Below are 21027 nucleotides of genomic sequence, written 5' to 3'. Positions count from 1 at the left end.
ATTTTTTTAAAAAATAATTAAAAAATAATTTTCTTTTTATTAATTTAAAATTTTAAAAATTATATAAAAGATCTAAATAAAAATTTATAACAAATGGAGCCATTTGCTCTGATATTACATATAATGATTAATTCTCCTATCTTTTTTAGAGCAGATAAAATATAATCTGATTTTTAGTACAAGACCCTCTATGATATTTTTACCATTTTTACTATCTAAAAAACAAGTCTAATGAATGAGGAAAGAAAAATATAATTATAATAAAAAATATAATTATAATGTGATTTATAAATGAGAAATGATCACTTTATTCAAGAATAATAATCTAGGTTAATATCAATCATAAGAAACGTTTATATGCATACCATATTATTAGTGAAGATTGCATCAAGGTTCCCAGCTTTTGTCATGTCCTGAAAAACCAAGTTACAGAGTCAGAATAATATGTTACATCATGAAACTAAATGTGGTAATTAAATTTGTAAACAATACCGTACCTTCATCCATTTTTGATCTAATCTTTTAAACTCCTCTTCTAATTCAAGCAATCTTCGCTTTGCCTCATCTGTCAAATCAGTATCCTTGAACTCGAGCTCGATTTCAAGGACCTTTCGCTTAATGTCATCAAGATCAGATCGAACTGGACATTGCGATTTGATTTGCTTGTGGGAGCCGAGAACTTTTGGCAAGAGAGGAGAGGCTTTCATCTCTATCATCTGATGGAAAATCAAGATCACAGATTCCATATATGCCATGTCGTCCTACATTTCACCAAATATAAACAAGTATTAAGAAACATGTAATACGAATACACATTTCAAGATATTGCTTTTTTTGGAGATAAACAATTCTTACAGCTTTTTCTTTGAAAAAAAAAAGTGACTACTAGGTATTGTTAGTGTCTACTACGGAGATAAAAACTATTCTCATGATTTTATCACCATTGTTACTGTAAGGATTTTCGGACCGTACCAAGTATTTTTTGAAACTGTCCTTAGCTATTGTCAGTTGAGAAAAGGCACTTCAAGGAAGGTGTAAAGAGTTTTGTTAGCAAAGTGAAAAAACGTTATAATCTAACAAAATGAAATATCTTGGAAAAATAGTAGAGAGAAATATTAAGGTAAACTCTAAACAAGTGGTGGTAATGGATTGAGAAAAATGAGAGCTACGGATAAAATTATAAAGTTTTAAATTTGCCACAATATCCAAAAGTCCCCCAACAAAACATTCAAACCCCTATTTATAAGCTTTAGGTAAAAAGTTAGTAAAGGACTATTAAAATGAGAAAGTAAGAATGGAAATGCTAAACAGGGTTCAACATGGAAAAATGGAAAGCAAATTGTATAGATAATGAGTATAATGGTGGTTACGTAAAAGTTATAATCATTTCAAACGTTTCAGCAAAAAAAAAATGTTTATTCAATAAAGAAATGGGTAGTCAAGCACTTGTATTTAAAAAAAAAAAGGTAAAAATTGCATTTATTTAACAATGATGCTCTCTAAAACATTGGTAAAACTATCCTTTCTGTTAAAAAAACGAGTAAATTAATCTATGTATATCAGATTAAAGAACAAATTAATGCTTTTGTTAGAAATTTTATTCATTTTTACTATTAAAAATCGGTTATTTATATGTTAACTACGCCAATTTTTAACAGTACAACCGAACGGAATTTTTAACAAAAAAGAATTGATTTTCTCTTGATTTAATATACAAAATTTAATTTATCCAATTTTTTAAATGAATAAAATAAAATACTAAGTAATCATGAAAGTGCAACAAACATAGAGATAGGAAAACAATGGAAAACATCCAAATAAAACATGTAAATCCATGAATGCAAAATGAGTCCTAGCTATCTTGAGAAGGCTGCGGTGGAGGGAATTGAAACATAAGATAAACGATATGTTCCTCCAATGTAGACATCGCAGCACCTAAGCATACTAAGTAATCATTAAAGTGCAACAAGCACAGAGATAGGAAAACAATGTAAAACATCCAAATAAAACATGAAAATCCATGAATGCAAAATGAGTCCTAGCTATACTGAGGAGGCTGTGGTGGAGAGAATTGAAACATAAGATAAGCGATATGTTTCTCCAATGTAGACATCCTAGCACCTAAGCCTCGAACTTCATCACGGATGCCACTAATATCATCTCTCAAAGAGCCAAGTACGTTGAGTATAGCTAACGTTTCGGCAGAAAAAATTGGATATTGTGGTGGAGCTTGTGCGGGAGGTGGAACCGAATCATCTCCTTCAACATCTTCACCTTTATTATCATGGGGTTCGGCTTGAGCAGCCTTCACCCGTGCATCGGTGCAAGTTTTGAAATTTTTGTTCAATGCTTGTTGTAAGCCATTGAAGTCTTGAACATTCACTTTGTTGTCGTCTTTGGCATAAATTTCGTTTTCCAACTCATTCATTTTAGACAATACTTCAGGAATTAGCAAACTTCCATGATCATCAGGCGCAACAACTTCTTTCATTCGTGGATATATAGAATAATACTGAAATAACAAACACGAAAAAACATGTCATAATTTCGTAAAAGTACCATGGAAATTCCTATATGAGGAGTGAGATTGTATTTTGCCTCCCTCTATTCAAAAAATGAGCAAATTAATCATTATATGTTAAATTAAAAAGCAAATTAAACTAGTGATTTCTGTTAAAAATTGCATCTATTTGTAATGTTAAAATTGACATGACTAACGAAATAACCATATAGTGACACGTGACGTGTCACGTGTACCCATGCTGGCATACAGAGACTAGTTTTTAAAAATAAAAATGTATGAAATCTTTAATAGAATAGCCAATTTGCTCTTTGATCTAATTATAAGGACTAAGTTGTCTCTTTTTTTAATAAGGAGGCAAAATGCAATCTAATTCCTAATATAAACACTTCTATAATACTTTTTATCAAATATGAAATCAGATGCATTAAAAAATAATATAAATACTATATTAGAAAAAAAATTAAACTTAAGCACCAAATTATGTTTTAAACCATTGGATAAATAACATTTATGTCTAATGCTATTTTCCAAATTCAAGTTTTCAAATCTACGGATAATCACCTACCAATTTCATTTATATATATATATGACATACCTCTTTTTGAAGAGTCTCCAGGTCATTATCCTGAAATTTAGGAGAAATATAAACAAATTATTAAAGATGCAAATAAGGGCAAGTCTAAGGATAACTTTAGATATTGAGACCTGGAAAAAGAAGATATGGGTAGACAACAAATTGATATGAAGCAATATGATTCAACATATATAGTATTTTCAAGCTATGTGACTTGATGTTGGTATTTGACACATTTATGAATATTGGTTTAGAATATAATTTTCGAGGTTTTTTAAAATATATTATTTAAAAAAAAAGAAATTAAACATTTTAAGATTATACTGGACCCACATAAAAACATTCATATTCGAATTCAACTAATATAATTGAAAATGACTTCTTATTAAATCTAGAAAATAAGTGTAGTGAATGAAGAAACATATTACATTGTGATTGGATTTATAAATGAGGAACGTAGCAACACATATTTGAATATAAGTATATTTTCAAATACACAAATACGTATACAATGCATAAACCCGAATCCAAACAAATAGCTGGAAAAAAGTACTTTTTGCTATGTCTAAAAACAAGTTTAGTGGATAAGGAGATGGGACTTTTTTGGTACTATGCCCTCCTATATTAGTTAATATCAATGATAAGAAATGTGCATACCTCATTAAGGAACATTTCCTCAAGGTTCTTTACTTTGTTCAACTCCTGAAAAACCAAGTTAAATCATTAGATCAAGAGGATATCGAACTTAGTAATTATATTGTTACTGTGCTTACCTCAAGATTGTTTGCTTTGTGCAACTCCTGAAAAACCAAAGTTAAATTGGACAATTAGATCATGAAACCAAACTCAGTAATTCGATTCTTAAACATTAGCACACCTGTAGTTGTCCATCTACATGATTGAGCCTCTCCTTTAGTTTGTCCAATTCCTGCTTCGCCCCATCCTCTTTTAAACGGCCTGCCTTGAACTTGGTTAGGATTTCACTCCTATTCTCCTTAATTTTTTCGAGATCAGATAGCAGTGGCCATTTCTCTTCAATTTGCTTGATGATGGATATAACTTCTGGACAGTTACGTAGCCGATCCCAATGTTTTTCCTTGACCTTTATGTCATCAAATACACACAAAGCAAGTGTCGAAGTAAGAGACAGAGAAAATCTTTCTCATGGATGTGAATGGCTAAGTTCAGTTAAGGGAATTTACTTTACACGTCCTTCTGTTGATTTGGTCAGTCAAGTTTTTCCCACTATGCTCTACAGTAAGCTCTCCCACACTCTCTTCTCCACCGGTTACCCGGGTCAGGCACTGTTTCTTGATGCCTTTTCCTTTAGCTTTCTGACTTCTTTTCTTTCCTCCGGTCAACATCGAGCTTGAGGAATTCACCTGATAATGATCGGCCGATGGTTGTCCATCAGCACCCTTTGGCGCTCCAGGTGTGGGTATCATAACGATATCCCTATGGCCTCTGAGACTAGACCAATTCGTCATCTTTCACGGATCTGAAAATTTTAACTCAAATCAAATTTCTGAATCTAAAACAATCAAAGTTTTTCCTAATTTAGAACAAAAATAGAAACAAGCAAGCGACAATCATAAACTAACAAAACTTACTCAAACGGATATGAAATTATAAATTTAGCAAAAATCAAAGCAATAGATGTACAGAAAGTGAGGGGAAATGAGTTAAGTGAATTGAAATAGCAACTCACTGCTTTGATGGAGTGTAGAGAAGAGAAGAGAAGGAGCTGTGCTGTGTTAATGGTGAAGAAATGAAGTCCATTGGAGAAGAAAGACCTTACTTAAATACAGGCTTATGGAACGAAAACTCAATTAAAAAATTGGAGCGAGAGACAGAAGAGCCACGCTAAAGTTTAGTCTATATATTATTTTTAAATTTCGAGATACCACAAAATATAACATCTCCCACCCGATCTATGGTTGGTTGGTACAGACAGAAGATGCTACCAGAACCCATACGAGCCGAAGTCCTTAAAATCATTGAAGAGTTGTAATTTAAAAATACTTTTATTAAATCGTTAAATTAAGTTTGGATTTTTGGACGGTTTTATAAACAATTTAAAATCATTTAAAAATGGTTTGAGGTGGGAATAATGTTACTTTAAAATTTTAAATACAATAAAAATACTTTAAATTTTTTATTATAATATTTAAATTGGTAAATTAATAATTTTTAATTATATTTAATAATTTAAATAAAAATAATATTTAATACTAATTATTGTAATAAAAAAGATGTTTAAAATATTAATTAAATATTAAACATATAACATCATATGTGATATTGGAAATTAATAATTTATGAAAATTTAAAAAAGTTTATAAAAACTTTTAAAAAATTTATCGATATTAGCAGTGAAATATACATAAAATATTGTATGAGTTATCACATCAATATCATTAAAATTTTAACATTTCAATGAATTTTTTTAAAGAGCTAAAATGAACTCAAAAAGAATAAGATTCAAAATGATAAAAATGAATAAAAATTAGAAGCTAAATTTATATTTACGTCTTTGGATATTTGTAATTGTTGTAATATATTTTTTTTGAAATAAAAACCGAGAGTTTTTATTGGATAAAATAAAACAAACAATTACATGATAAGGGCAGAAAAGTAAATCAATACCACACCTGTAACACACCAAAAAAAACACAAAAGCCAGACCAAAAACTCTCAACAACTTTAGTGGGAAAATGAAACGACAAAAGAAACCCATAATCTAATCAAAAACAATAAACCAGCAGCAGAAAATGAAAACCAAACATTTCTCAAAAAACCCAACACATCCCATCCCTCAAAAACTAAGAAACCATTCCTGAGAGATCTCTGGTCAATTGTTGTAATATTTAAGTGATAACTTTTGCATCAGATTTTATTTCACATATCTCTCGTGTTTGTGATGCCTTGATCATAGACGTAACAAGTTTAATGGTATTAAAGTCTAAATTTTCGATTTTAAAACATTTTAATCATGCTTGTAATCTTTGTGAGATTTTTTTTTCTTACATGTGTATAGGACTAAGCAAGAAAAATTCACAAAACCAAAAACCAACTCAAATTAAAATATTTGGACGATATGTTCCTCCAATGTAGACATCCCAGCACCTAAGCATACTAAGTAATCATTAAAGTGCAACAAGCATAGAGATAGGAAAACAATGTAAAACATCCAAATAAAACATGAAAATCCATGAATGCAAAATGAGTCCTAGCTATACTGAGGAGGCTGTGGTGGAGAGAATTGAAACATAAGATCAGTGATATGTTTCTCCAATGTAGACATCCTAGCACCTAAGCCTCGAACTTCATCACGGATGCCACTAATATCATCTCTCAAAGAGCCAAGTACGTTGAGTATAGCTACAGTTTTGGCTTGAGCAGCCTTCACCAGTGTATTGGTGCAGGGGTTGAAATTTTTGTTCAATCCTTGGTGTAAGCCAGTGAAGTCTTGAACATTCACTTTGTTGTCGTCGTTGGCATAAATTTCGTTTTCCAACTCATTCATTTTAAACCATAATATTCCATGATTATTCGTTGCAGCAATTTCTTTCATCCATGGACATACAGAATAATACTGAAATAAGAAATACGAAAAAACACGTCATAATTTAGTAAACGTACCATGGAGACCCCTATACTAGAAGTGAGATTGTATTTTGCCTCTCTCTATTCAAAAAATGAGCAAATTAATCATTATGTGTTAAATCAAAGAACAAACCAGTCATTTCTGTTAAAAATTCCATCTATTTGTACTATTAAAAATTGACATGGCTAACGAAATAACCATACAGTAACAAGTGACGTGCCACGTGTGCCTCATATAAGCATATAAAAGCTAACTTTTAAAAATAGAAATGGATGAAATTTTTAATAGAATAGTCAATTTACTCTTTGATCTAAGTATAAATACCTCTATATAATTTAAAAAATATGATAATACTAGTGTTACCTTTTTGGGAATATGGATTTTGTAGTTTCGAATTTCTTTTTCTACATAAATTTTTATAATATCGTTGTGTATATGATTATGTAGAAATCAAGCGGGATTCAATGTGTGATTTTGTACCTAAAAATAAAAATAAAAACATGAAATTTTAAAACAATTCATATTATGGATTTTGAAAATATACATAATTTGATACTTGAATTTGATTTTTTTAATATGGAATTTGTGTTATTTTTCAGTCAAAATTGGTACTTGTATTTGACAAAATTTTTATATTTTAGTACTTGAAAGTAATGGTGTTAACTTTTTAATCTTTAATTCGGATTTTATGGTTAATTGATGAAATTTAATTGCTAATTATAAAATTTTATCAAATCATCTCTAAAATCCGAATTAAGCACTAAAAACTTAACACCATTATCTTTAGTATCAAAACATATAACTTTTTGTCAAATATGATATCAGAAGCATCAAAAAAATAACACAAGTACTATATTAGAGAAAAAATATTAAACTTAAATATTATGTATTAAATCATTTGATAAATAATATTTATGTCTAATGCTATTTTCGAAATTCAAGTTTTCAAATCTACTGATCATCACCTACCAATTTCATTTATATGTATATATGCCATACCTCTCCTTTTTTATATAACAAAATATTTTGATAAATTTTATTTTTTGAATAAAATATTCACCTTTTTAAAAATTAATTTCAATTAAAGGCTCGATTTTATTTTTAAAAATTGGCCGCAAAATTATAGAGATTAATTACCAACAAATTTACTTTTTCTCCCCCTTTTTATTAAATCAAAACAAATCAAAGTAAAGTTTAAAGAGAAAGAAAATGGTTAGTCAAATAATATAAAGCAATGAACTAACATTTGAAATAAGAAAATAAACATTTAAGGATCTCAAAATACTGAGTAATCATTAAAGTGCAACAAACATAGAGATAGGAAAACAATGTAAAACATCCAAATAAAACATGAAAATCCATGAATGCAAAATGAGTCCTAGCTATCTTGAGGAGGCTGTGGTGGAGGGAATTGAAACATAAGATAAGCGATATGTTCCTCCAATGTAGACATCCCAGCACCTAAGCCCAGAACTTCATCACGGATGCCACTAATATCATCTCTCAAAGAGCCAAGTACGTTGAGTATAGCTAAAGTTTCAGCAGAAAAAATTGGATCTTGTGGTGGAGCTTGCGCGTGAGGTGGAACCGAATCACCTCCTTCAACATCTTCACCTTTATTATCACGGGGTTCGGCTTGAGCAGCCTTCACCCATGTATCGGTGCAAGGGTTGAAATTTTTGTTCAATGCTTGTTGTAAGCCAGTGAAGTCTTGAAAATTCACTTTGTTGTCGTCTTTGGCATAAATTTCGTTTCTCAACATATCCATTTTAGACCGTAATTCTTCACGAAATAGCAAACTTTCATGATTATCATTTGCAGCAACTTCTTTCATCTATGGACATACAGAATAATACTGAAATAACAAACACGAAAAAACATGTCATAATTTGGTAAAAGTATTATGGAAATTCCTATACAATGAGTGAAATTGTATTTTGCCTCTATCTATTCAAAAAATGAGCAAATTAATGATTATATATTAAATCAAATAGCAAACTAGTCATTTTTATTAAAAATTGCATCTATTTGTAATGTTAAAAATTGGCATGGCTAACAAAATAATCATATAGTGAAACGTGACGTACCACGTGGACCTCATACTGGCATATAAAGACTAGTTTTTAAAAATAGAAATAGATGAAATCTTTAATAGAATAGTCAATTTGCTTTTTGATCTAACTATAAGGACTAATTTGCCCCCCTTCTTTTTAGTAAGGAGGCAAAATGCAATCCAACTCCTAATACAAACACTTCTATGATACTTTTGCTATCATAAATTAAAAAATATGATAATACTAGTATTACCTTTTGGGAAGATGGATTTTGTAGTTTCGGATTTATTTTACTACATAAATTGTTATAATATCGGTGTGCATATGATTACGTAGAAATCAAGCGGGATTCAATGTGTGATTTTGTACTTAAAAAAAATAAAGCATGAAATTTTAAAACAATTCATATAATGGATTTTGATAAAGGTACATAATTTAACACTTGAATTTGACACTTTTTTTCAATATGGAAATTGTGTTATTTTTTAGCCTAAATTGATATTTGATAAAATTTATATATTTTGGTACTTGAAAGTAATGATGTTAACTTTTTTAATCTTTAATTTAGATTTTATAGTTGATTGATGAAATTTAATTGCTAATTATAAAATTTTATCAAATCATCTCTAAAATCCGAATTAAGCACTAAAAACTTAACATGATTACCTTTGTTACCAAAACATATAACCTTTTGTCAAATATGAAATTAGATGCATTAAAAAAATAACATAAATATTATATTAGAAAAAAATATTAAACTTAAGTATAAAATTATGTATTAAACCATTCGATAAATAACATTTATGTCTAATGCTATTTTCGAAATTCAAGTTTTCAAATCTACTGATCATCACCTACAAATTTCATTTATATATATATATACCATACCTTTTTTACAAGAGTCTCCAAGCCATATTCCTGAAATTTAGGAAAAATATAAACAAATTATTAAAGATGCAAATAAGGGCAAGTCTAAGGATAACTTTAGATATTGAGACCTGAAAAAAAGAAGATATGGGTAGACAACAAATTGATGAAGAAATATGATTTAACATATATAGTATTTTCAAGCTATGTGACTTGATGTTCTTGTTTGACACATTTATGAATATTGGTTTAAAATATAACTTTCAAGGTTTCTTTTTATAAAAAAAGAAATTAAACATGTCAAGATTAGACATGAACCCATACAAAAATATTCATACTCCGAATTCAACTAATATAATTAAAAATGACTTCTTACTAAATCTGGAAAATAAATGTTACATTATGATTGGAATTATAAATGAAGAAGGTACCAACACATATTTGAATATAGGTATACTTTCAAATACACGAACCCAAACAAATAGCTGAAAAAATACTTGGGCGTACATTATAATTATAATACTATATTAGTTAATATCAATGATAAGAAATGTGCATACCTCATTATTAAGGAAGATTGCCTCAAGGTTCTTTACTTTCTTCAACTCCTAAAAAACCAAGTTAAATCGTTAGATCAAGTGGATATCGAACTTAGTAATTATATTTCCAAACATTGGCCTACGGTTAGTTGTTGATGAAATAATGACAATATTGTTACTGTGCATACCTCAACGTTGTTTGCTTTGTGCAATTCCCGAACAACCGAAGTTAAATTGGACATTTAGATCATGAAACCAAACTCAGTAATTAGATTTGTAAACATTAGTACACCTGTAGTTGTCCATCTATATGATTGAGCCTCTGTTTTAGTTTGAGCAATTCCTGCATCGCGTCAGCCTCTTTTAAACGGTCTGCCTTGAACTCCGTTAGGATTTCACTCCTTGTCTCCTTAATTTCTTGGAGATTAGATAGCAGTGGCCATTTCTCTTCAATTTGCTTGATGATGGATATAACTTCTGGAAAGTTACTTAGCGGATCCCAGTGTTTTTCCTTCACCTTTATGTCATCAAATACACACAAAGCAAGTGTCACAGTAAGAGACAGAGAAAATCTTTCTCATAGTAAATTGAATATGAATGGCTAAGTTCAGTTAAGAGAATTTACTTTACACGTCCTTCTATTGATTTGGTCAGTTAAGTTTTTACCACTATGCTCTACAGTAAGCTCTTCCAAACTCTCTTCTCCACCGGTTACCCGGGGCAGGCTCTGTTTCTTGATGCCTTTTCCTTTAGCTTTCTGATTTCTTTTCTTTCCTCCGGTCAACATCGAGCTTGAGGAATTCACCTGATATTGATCGGCCGATGGTTGTCCATTAGCACCATTTGGTGCTTCAGGTGTGGGTATCGTAACGATATTCCTATGGCCGTTGAGACTAGGACAATTCACCTTTCACGGATCTGAAAATTTTAACTCAAATCAAATTTCTGAAACAATCAAAAGTTTTTCCAAATTCAGAACAAAAATAGATACAAACAAGCAAGTCAAAATCATAAACTAACAAAACTTGCTCAAACAGATATGAAATTATAAATTTAGCAAAAATCAAAGTAAGTGAATTGAATTAGCAGCTCACTGCTTTGATGTAGTGTAGAAAAGAGAAGAGAAGGAGATGCTGCTGTGTTAATGGTGAAGAAATGCTGAAATCCATTGGAGAGGAATATCTTAATTAAATAGAGGCTCAAGGTCGAATGCGAACTCGATTAAAAAGTTGGAGCGAGAGTGAAGACCAGGGAAAGCATTGCCGCATTTGGCTTTAATTTGGTTAATGGAATTACCATTAACATCCCTTTACTTTTTTAAAATTTATAATTTAGTCTATACTTTATTTTTAAACTTTGATATACCATAAAATGTAACACCTCCCACCCGTTCTATAGTTGGTACAGACAGAAGATGCTACCAGAACCTATATGAGTCAAAATCCTCAAAATCATTGAACCTATATGAGTCAAAATCCCCAAAATCATTGAAGAGTTGTAATTTAAAAATACTTTTGTTAAATCGTTAAATCAAGTTTGGATATTTGGATGATTTTATAAACAATTTAAAATCATTTAAAAACAATTTGAGGTGGGTTGAAGGTGTTCATAACTCGTATAGAATCTCGAGACAGTTGAAATATCTCAAAAGTGTAGGACCATTTAGTAAAAAATTAGATTAAATTTTAAAAAGGGTTACCACAATATACACATATAAGTATACAACAATATATCTTTAAAAAAATAATTTTAATTTATCAAATTATTTATATACACATCAATATATCAGCCAAAGTTTACATAGTTCAATTAAAAAATTATTGTTTAAAATTTTCATATATTAAAAATAAAATTATAATAATATGAAAATGTATAATATTATTTAAATATAACAATAGTTACTTATACATTTAAATAAGATTAATAATTACCATCTAATATTTTAAAAAAATCAATCATAGAAATACTAACAATATTATATGAAGTAAGTCATACAAATACTTATAATTGTCATGTCAAGAATGTAAATAAAAAATTTAAATCACAGAAAATAATTAATTAGGAAAAATAAATAAAACTGAAATTAAAGCCTTAATCGTATAGACCAAAGACTACGGAGGACTGAAACTGGAATTATCCCATTCAGTAAAAAGGCAAAAGAGCAAGAACCAAATGCCATTGCAAGGTATGTACAATAGACAGCGCGGAGACCGGGTAGGACCGCGCGATCGTGCACTGAGCAGACCAGTGCGGTCAAGTGTGGAATAATGTTACTTTAAAAATACTTTAAATTTTCTATTACAATAATGTTTCCAACATTTAATCTTATATTCTTCTCTTGTACGTGCAATATACGTTTCTGTTGCATTTGTTGATATTAAATGTAAAATGATATTTAAAATATTAATTAAATATTAAATATATAAAATCATATGTGATATTAGAAATTAATAATTTATGAAAATTCAAAAAGATAAACTGTTTTTTTCTAAATCAAAAGAATTTAAAAAAATCATAAAAACTTTTAAAAATTTTATCAAGGTTAGCAATGAAATATACATAAAATGCCGCATGAGTTACTGATAGCATATTTGTTTTGTATATTTTACGTGCTCAAATCAACTTTTTTTTGAATTAACTCCTGCTAATTGGTAAATTTTATGTTTAAAACTTGTCAGGAATGAAATCTCGATACTTTAATGAAAAAAAAAGCAAAAAAAATTCAATTGGAACATAAACAATAGAAGAGGGGCCAAATCAGAAATTTAGAGATATTAAAGGACGGATCATATACCACCTATTTATAATATATAGGTAGGTGGGATTAACTTTATGTATAAATAGGTGGTAAGGAATTAAATTAAAATTGTTTTTTATTCTTCCATTTCCTGCGTAGGCATTCCGCCACTTTCAGGTATCTTCCCCTTTTCATCTTTTTCTATTACCATTAAATACACTTCCATGACCAAAAAAAGCATGTTAAATTTCATGCTTCATTAAATTTAAATTAGCTTTAGGCCGGTGTTCTTTCCAGTAAAAAATCGTGAGAAATTGTATCCATACTAAAAATCCTTCATATCGATATTCACCATCTCTCTGAAATATCGGGATTGACAAATTCATCTCTTAAAGTTAACTCAATTTCAATTCAAAAGGCATGTTCAGTTGGAGTCGTTTTGGCGTACAGTTAGGAAGACGAGCCGGCCGTGCTATATTCAAATTTTCGCGAACAAATTAAGGGAGATTGTAATCGGATTTAAACGTCCCACGCGGTTGAGGTCGTTAATCCAAGTTGGGTTCTTCAAAACGCAAGGCTACCAGGGTCTTGAATTGCAAACGCGTGTAATTTTACGGGTTGGTTTGCAGGGTGTACCGGGATCAACTACGAGAGGAAGATTTGGTGGTTAGAACGTTCTTAGCCACTATAACCACCTTATTGTTTGGAGGAGAAAACTAATTTTTGAGGATCGATTCAAAAATCGAAATCCGAATTTCTACTTACAAAATCTGAATTTATTTCCCAACTTAATTTAATTTTCGATTTATTTAATTGTTTATTTCTGCTATTTCATTTATTTAATTTCTAGTCATTTTGAAACTCTCCTAATTTATTTATTTTTTAGCAGGTCGTTTGGAGTTATGGACACGTCTATTGTCACGATTATCGACACGACAAAAAATTCTTTTCATGAGAAAAAACACGAAAGTTGATCATAATCACCAATCCCTGTGAAATCGATCTTACTACTCTTTACTACTGTTTAGAGTTATTTTATTGTAGAAATTATTTTTATTTGGTGGTTTCGACACCCATCAGTTACCACATCAATGTCATTAAAATTGTAACATTTCAATCATTTTTTTTATTATCAAAAAGCAAATAAATTGACTAAATTTTAAAGCTTAAAGACTAAATTGACCTAAAAAAGAATAAGATTCAAAATGATAAAAATGAAAAAAAGTTAGAGGATAAAGTCTTTGGATATTTGTAATTATTGTAATATTTAAGTGATAACTTTTGCACGAGTCTTTATTTCACATATCTCCTGTGTTGATTGCAAAACATTTTAATCATGCTTTTATGTTACTTGGTCGTAATCTTGCATATTTGTGAAATTTTTTTCTTACATATGTATAGGACTATGCAACAAAATTATAGAATGTATGTTACACGAAATTAATCTGAATTATGTTTTTCTATTTAATAATTAATTTTAATTTTTATGATCTAAAAAATATTTTGTATTTAAAGTAATAAAAATATCTAATACTTCTTGAAAATTTATTTATTTTTTTAAAATATTTATGAAAGATATTTTAAAATTTTGTCATATAATATTCAAAAGTCACAAAACTAAATTCATTTTTTTAAAATAAATTTAAAATTCCAAAATAAAAAATTTAATAGAAAAAATAGAAAAACTTAGCATTCTTACATGTGTGACGTCTGCCAAACCTCATTCCAACATTATTCACACAAAAATAAATTAAAAATTAAAAATTGACAATAATACAAAAATTATTTGTTTAAAAATGTTTTAAATAAAAATAAAAATAATTAAAAAAAAGGGTTTTTTTCTATATTTAATTCTTTTTAACTATAATGAATGGCATAATATAATTTCAATCTTTATCTTGAATCCAGTTCAAGTTGAAACCACACTTCAAATCTCTAAATTTCTAGCTTCAAGTAACTCAACTAAGCTCAATTATACAATCTTAATTAGAGACGAAATTAGAAATATTTTTTAATTAGAGTTGGAATATATTTTTTAAAATATAATTTTTAAATGATTAAATCAAATTTTTATTAATTTTAAAGATAATTAAAGTGTAATTTTACTTTTACTAATTTAAAATTTTAAAATTTATATAAAAGATCTATATAGAAAATTTCCATGCCTGCCCTTGTTCATAAATTCTTAAGATTTTTTTGTTTTTGTTTTTGTTTTGGAGTACTACTTTTTTTTTTTAAATTCAATTCCACAAAGTTAAAACCAAAGAGTTTCGTAGTGAAAATTAAAAATATATCAAACAATTCTTCAAAGTTGAGTGTGTTCTAAAAGGTAACAGAAGATGAGTGATAACAATGATAAGTTTATCTTCACAAGCTGCCAAACTTCCATGATCTTAATCAACAGCATAAAGATCATTATTTACAGTAATTTCTTCATATCAATCCATGGACATGCTGAAGAAAGCTACAACAACAACAGATATAGACAATAAATTAATATTTCAATGTAAAGCTTGCAAACCAAAATTCATGTTTTTAAAATTGAGTTCCCAAATAGGTTTATATAGAGGTGTTTATGGGCTGAATTGAATCTAAACATGTTATTAATACGCATTATGCTTGTTTAAACCTAGTCCAATTCGAAATATGAACATAAAAATTTTAGGTAAAGTTGTTTATATTTGTAAATAGCTAATTCAAACTCATTTTAATAGTTATCTTAACTTTCTTTTAATATTTACATTATAAATTCTATAATATATAATATAAAATATTACAAATTTTAAAAACAAGCTTCGGCCTTAATTGTTCAAGCCCAAACTCGACCCATTTTTAAAATAGGCCTAATTTTTTTTGCTCAAAACTCATTTTTCGACCTAATATTTTTGCCCAAAACTTCTCATATTTGAAACGAGTCTTTGGACTTGGATAGATAATCCAACCTATATATAGATCTAGATATATCGTACCTCTTTCCTTAGTGTCTCCACACTGAAATCCTGAAATTTAAAAGAAGTATAACTTAATGATCAAGAAGAGATTTAAACAGAGGCAAGTTTAAGAATTAATTGAGGCATTCAGATATGATATATTGCAAAAAAAAAAAAACCCAGAGATACCAGAGAAATGAATGGTGAACAAATTAATAAAGCAAGAAATTAATAAAGATATTGCAATTGTGAATTGATTTTTAAAAGATTAATGTAGAAATAGGGGCGAAGCCAAAACAATTGTTTAGGGGGGTCGAATGAAATTTTAATGTTTATAGTCTATATATTTATAATTTTAAAAGATTAAATCGAATTTTTATAATTTTAGGGGGCCAAAATATAATTTTACCTTTACTAATTTAAAATTTTTAAAAAAATTAAAAGACCAAAATAGCAATTTTCTATTTTAAGGGGGGCCAGCGCCCATACCAGCCCCTCCTCTAGATTCGCCTCTGTGTAGAAACACATATTCAAATGTAGGTATCACATATGATCACCAAGAATTCCTCTAAATACATAAAAAAAAATTATATGTGATGGGGAATGCAATATATAGTATTCTCTAGTCACACTCAAATCCAAGAAAAATAGTTGAAAAATGACTTTTTTCTAAGTAAAAATATTACAGAGACTCTTGTATTATAAGTCAGATTGTATTTTACCCATTTAATAAAAAAATACGCAAACTAAGCTATTCTGTTAAAACTATCGTCCATTTCTATAGTTAAAAATTGATGTGAATAACGGAATAACCAAACAGTTACATGTGAAGCGTTACGTATATCTCATGCTAAGATATAAGGACTAGATTTTAACAATAGAAATTATTGAAATTTGTAACAGATGGAGCCATTTGCTCTGATATTACATATAAGGATTAATTGTCCATCTTTTTTAGATGGGACAAAATGTAATCTGACTTTTAGTACAAGACCCTCTATGATATTTTTACCATTTTTACTATCTAAAAAACAAGTCTAATGAATGAGGAAAGAAAAATATAATTATAATGTGATTTATAAATGAGAAATGATCATTTTATTCAAGAATAATAATCTAGGTTAATATCAATCATAAGAAACGTTTATGTGCATACCATATTATTAGTGAAGATTGCATCAAGGTTCCCAGCTTTTGTCATGTCCTGAAAAACCAAGTTAAAGAGTTAGAATAATATGTTACATCATGAAACTAAATGTGGTAATTAAATTTGTAAACAATACCGTACCTTCATCCATTTTTGATCTAATCTTTTAAACTCCTCTTCTAATTCGAGCAATCTCTGCTTTGCCTCATCTGTCAAATCAGTGTCCTTGAACTTGAGCTCGATTTCAAGGACCTTTCGCTTAATGTCATCAAGATCAGATCGAACTGGGCATTGCGATTTGATTTGCTTGTGGGAGCCGAGAACTTTTGGCAATAGAGGGGAGGCTTTCATCTCTATCATCTGATGGAAAATCAAGATAACAGATTCCATATATGCCATGTCGTCCTACATTTCACCAAATATAAACAAGTATTAAGAAACATGTAATAGGAATACACATTTCCAGATATTGCTTTTTTTTTGGAGATAAACAATTCTTACAGCTTTTTCTTTGAAAAAAAAGGTGACTACTAGGTATTGTTAGTGTCTACTACGGAGATAAAAACCATTCTCATGATTTTATCACCATTGTTATTGCAAGGATTTTCAGACCGTACCAAGTATTTTTCTGAAACTGTCCTTAGCTATATTGTCAGTTGAGAAAAAGCACTTCAAGGAAGGTGTAAAGGGTTTTGTTAGCAAAGTGAGAAAACGTTATAATCTAACAAAATGAAATATCTTGGAGAAATAGTGGAGAGGAATATTAAGGTAAACTCTAAACAAGTGGTGGTAATGGACTGAGAAAAATGGGAGCTACAGTGGTTGTTGTAATTGTAGATAGAAAGTTACCGATAAAATTATAAAATTCTAAATTTGCCACAGTATCCAAAAGTCCCCCAACAAAACATTCAAACCCCCATTTATAAGCTTTAGGTAAAAAGTTAGTAAAGGACTACTAAAATGAGAAAGTAAGAATGGAAATGCTAAACAGGGTTCAACATGGAAAAATGGAAAGCAAATTGTATAGATAATGAGTATAATGGTGGTTACATAAAAGTTATAATCATTTCAAACGTTTCAGCAAAAAAAAGTGTTTATTCAATAAAGAAATGGGTAGTCAAGCACTTGTATTAAAAGAAAAAAAGGTAAAAAATTGCACTTATTTAACAATGATGCTCTCTAAAACATTGGTAAAAATATCCTATTCTACTAAAAAATAGTAAATTTATTTATGTATATTAGATTAATGAATAAATTAATACTTTTGTTAGAAATTTTATTCACTTTTATTATTAAAAATCAATCATTTATATGTTAATTACGCCAATTTTTAACTTTAACAATACAAATAAACGAAATTTTTTATTAAAAAATCGATTTTCTCTTGATTTAATATACAAAATTTAATTTATCTAATTTTTTAAATGAATAAAATAAAATGCAAGGTTACTTCTTCTTCATCCAAACTGTTGTTTCCCATCGTAAGAACAGATTCCTAGTATAAAAAAGAAAAGGCATCTACAGAAGGCTAAAAGCAGGGTTCAAAGCAGTGGATGCAGTATTTATCTAACTTCAACATATACTAACAGTGATGAGAATTTAATACGAATTTTTTAAATTCAATTAAGAAACATTACCATCTTTATCTGGCTGTTAATACGATCCTTGAAAGCTTTCACCATTTCCAGCTTAGATAAATCCTCTTCTTTACTTTCCGTTCCTCGTTGTTGCTGCGGATTTGATGATTCACCGATATAAAAGCCTCCTCGGCGCTGCTTCTTTTTTTCTTCTCCTTTATCTCCCGAGAAATTATCGAAAACAAATTCCAGGTTTCTTTTCATTCTACTACTCGACATCAAGCTCAACGAGTTGACCTGATTATCATCGCCCGGCAACGGCGGTACGTTCGCGCCAATTTGTGCTTCAGTTGCCGGAATCCCATACTGTCGAAGGTCTTCTCTAAGTTCCAGGCTATTTTCCGGCGAGGGATCAACAAACGTTCCTTTTATAAGTTTGTCCAAACTGTCATCGCTGCTCATCTTTCACAGATCTAGTGCCATTCAAATTGAAAACAGGTAAAAACATTACAGATATAAACTAACAAAAACGAAATGATATAAAGCAAGAGATTTCTCCAAATGAAAAACAAAACTCCGCAAAATCAAGTTAAGATATCATAATCAATTAGTAATTCAGCAATACTCACTGTTAGGGAAGACGAACGAAATCTATAGTGGAGAGCTAATACAGAAAAGAAAATAAGGCAAGTGCTACAGCCAAGTCCTTGAAGAATGAAGATATTATATATAACAAGGTTAAACTTTGCTATTAGTCACTTTACTTTATGAAAGTTGTGAATTTGGTCCTTATACTTTTCAAAATTTAAAATTTCAGTACTCACCAAATGATAACAGTAAAATTCATCAAGTTCTGTTACTTTCAGAATTCGATGCGGTAAACATATTATCATGTATGTAATGTTAAAATCTAGTTAATGGATTAACGATTGTTATTTACATCAAAACTAAAATTTCAATTTGGAAAAAAAATATAGAGAGTTAGAATGATCTAATTGAAAATCATAAACTAAATCTACAATTGTACGTATAGTACATAACTAGTAATTAATTTTAACTAAAAAATTTAACTTCTACTGTTTGGTTCAAAATTAAAAAGTATAGAAACTAAAATTAACTAATTTAAAAATTATAGAGATTAAATTTAATTAAATTAAAATATAGAAACTAAAGCAACAACTTTCACAAAGTATAGAGACTTAACAGCAGAATTTTTACCTGGAATCTGTATTAAGTGAAATTATGAATTTTTATTTCCTCCGTAAATAAATTATAAATGAATTTTTTTATGGATTTAATCCCTCTATATAATTTATTAATTTCTAGTCCCATTTCTTTTCGAAACATGTATTTTCAGTCCTAAAGCCATTTCTTTTGTGCATTCTATATGTATTTTAATATTTTTTTGTATAATTAGATAAATATTATACATTTTTCTTTTGTTTTTTAAATGTAAAAAAATTATCTAGATATATAAAGTAATAAATTATACATTTCATCTCATCTCATCTCATCTCATCATATGTTTTTTTTTTTTAAATCTCAATGTTGAAATTACACATTTTAAAAAGTAAAAAGGCTGGAAATGTCCAAATTACAGAGGAGAGACTAAATCAAAAAGAAAAACATAGTGCAGGTACTGAATATGAAATTTGACCTATTTTGTTCAAAAAGAGTCGTTGATTATGATCTCCTCGTCAATCAACGGTCTTAATCATTGCTTGGGCCGAAAGGTACGGGTGATTTTAGGCCCCAAGCAGGAACTGGAGATATTAGGTCCCAACAAGGACAACACCTTTAAGAATTTAAAGGCCGGAAATACAATTCCAATTAAACCCTAGAACTATTCACGGGTTTACAAATTACACCCCAGAACTATTCATAGGCGTAAATGCCAAATCATCATTTAGCCTTTGAATTAACCATTTTTTCACATTAGTACCTATTTTTTTTTCTCACTTTCGTACTTAAAATTTTAATTTCTTCCATCGATTTGGTACACATATTTTTGTTTAATTTCATTACAATTTTAATGGTAGTTATAATGTATGATGGATAAATGTATAGCTAAAGGGTAAGACAAACAAAATACTGAATTTAAAATGCTAAAACCGTAGACTTTAGAGATATAGAAGAAAAAATACCATAACCATATTGGGTTAAAATAAAAGTAACTATAGGCAGAACTTCGAGCAATTGTTGATGGGCCGGAAACGGCTTGGGAGAAATGGGTGTGTTGGTTACTAATTGCAAGTGAAAGTAAAACAATAGTAGACCTAATACTTGGAACCGAAGTAATAGGATCGTTGAGATTGGCATTGGAGGTTCACAGCTGGATGACGAGAGATTGGCAAGAGAATATTCAACATGTACCACGAACAACGAATATGGCTACTGATGCTGTACACAAGGCGATAAGGTGTTGCCAAACAAGTTTTTATTTTCTCACAATTGCCTTCAATAGTGCAAAA

The 21027-nt window shown here is 29.2% G+C and overlaps 2 protein-coding genes and 2 long non-coding RNA genes across 5 annotated transcripts; all 4 read right to left on the bottom strand.

Annotated features, from left to right (window-relative positions):
- Positions 1-324: 324 nt before the first annotated feature.
- Positions 325-19262, bottom strand: LOC107936764 (uncharacterized). Of its 2 annotated transcripts, XM_016869527.2 has the most exons (6): positions 19186-19262; positions 18617-19029; positions 17121-17384; positions 16989-17036; positions 15872-15901; positions 15179-15366 (listed from the first exon to the last, which is right to left on the bottom strand). In XM_016869527.2, the coding sequence occupies exons 2-6, from the start codon at positions 19016-19018 to the stop codon at positions 15322-15324; spliced, it is 789 nt and encodes a 262-aa protein (XP_016725016.2). In that variant the 5' UTR covers positions 19019-19029; positions 19186-19262; the 3' UTR covers positions 15179-15321. The 2 variants fall into 2 exon arrangements, with proteins under 2 accessions (XP_040936229.1, XP_016725016.2); XM_041080295.1 differs by lacking the exons at positions 15179-15366; positions 15872-15901; positions 16989-17036; positions 17121-17384 and adding exons at positions 325-413; positions 498-761.
- LOC107936750 (uncharacterized) lies at positions 1770-6476 on the bottom strand. Its single transcript, XR_001694483.2, has 2 exons — positions 6225-6476; positions 1770-1935 (listed from the first exon to the last, which is right to left on the bottom strand). It is a non-coding gene; the product is annotated as an uncharacterized lncRNA (long non-coding RNA).
- On the bottom strand, positions 1795-5100 carry LOC107936748 (uncharacterized). Its single transcript, XM_016869509.2, has 7 exons — positions 4807-5100; positions 4301-4596; positions 3976-4200; positions 3872-3898; positions 3756-3800; positions 3120-3149; positions 1795-2512 (listed from the first exon to the last, which is right to left on the bottom strand). Exons 2-7 carry the CDS (start codon positions 4583-4585, stop codon positions 2039-2041), a joined length of 1086 nt encoding a protein of 361 aa, XP_016724998.2. The 5' UTR covers positions 4586-4596; positions 4807-5100; the 3' UTR covers positions 1795-2038.
- Positions 7933-11398, bottom strand: LOC107936749 (uncharacterized). Its single transcript, XR_001694482.2, has 6 exons — positions 11260-11398; positions 10791-11083; positions 10354-10682; positions 10187-10234; positions 9648-9677; positions 7933-8560 (listed from the first exon to the last, which is right to left on the bottom strand). It is a non-coding gene; the product is annotated as an uncharacterized lncRNA (long non-coding RNA).
- Positions 19263-21027: the final 1765 nt, after the last annotated feature.

The sequence above is a fragment of the Gossypium hirsutum genome, chromosome A11, assembly GCF_007990345.1.
Source record: "Gossypium hirsutum isolate 1008001.06 chromosome A11, Gossypium_hirsutum_v2.1, whole genome shotgun sequence".
Classification (NCBI taxonomy): Eukaryota; Viridiplantae; Streptophyta; class Magnoliopsida; order Malvales; family Malvaceae; genus Gossypium; species Gossypium hirsutum.
This window is presented reverse-complemented; position numbering and strand designations above follow the sequence as displayed.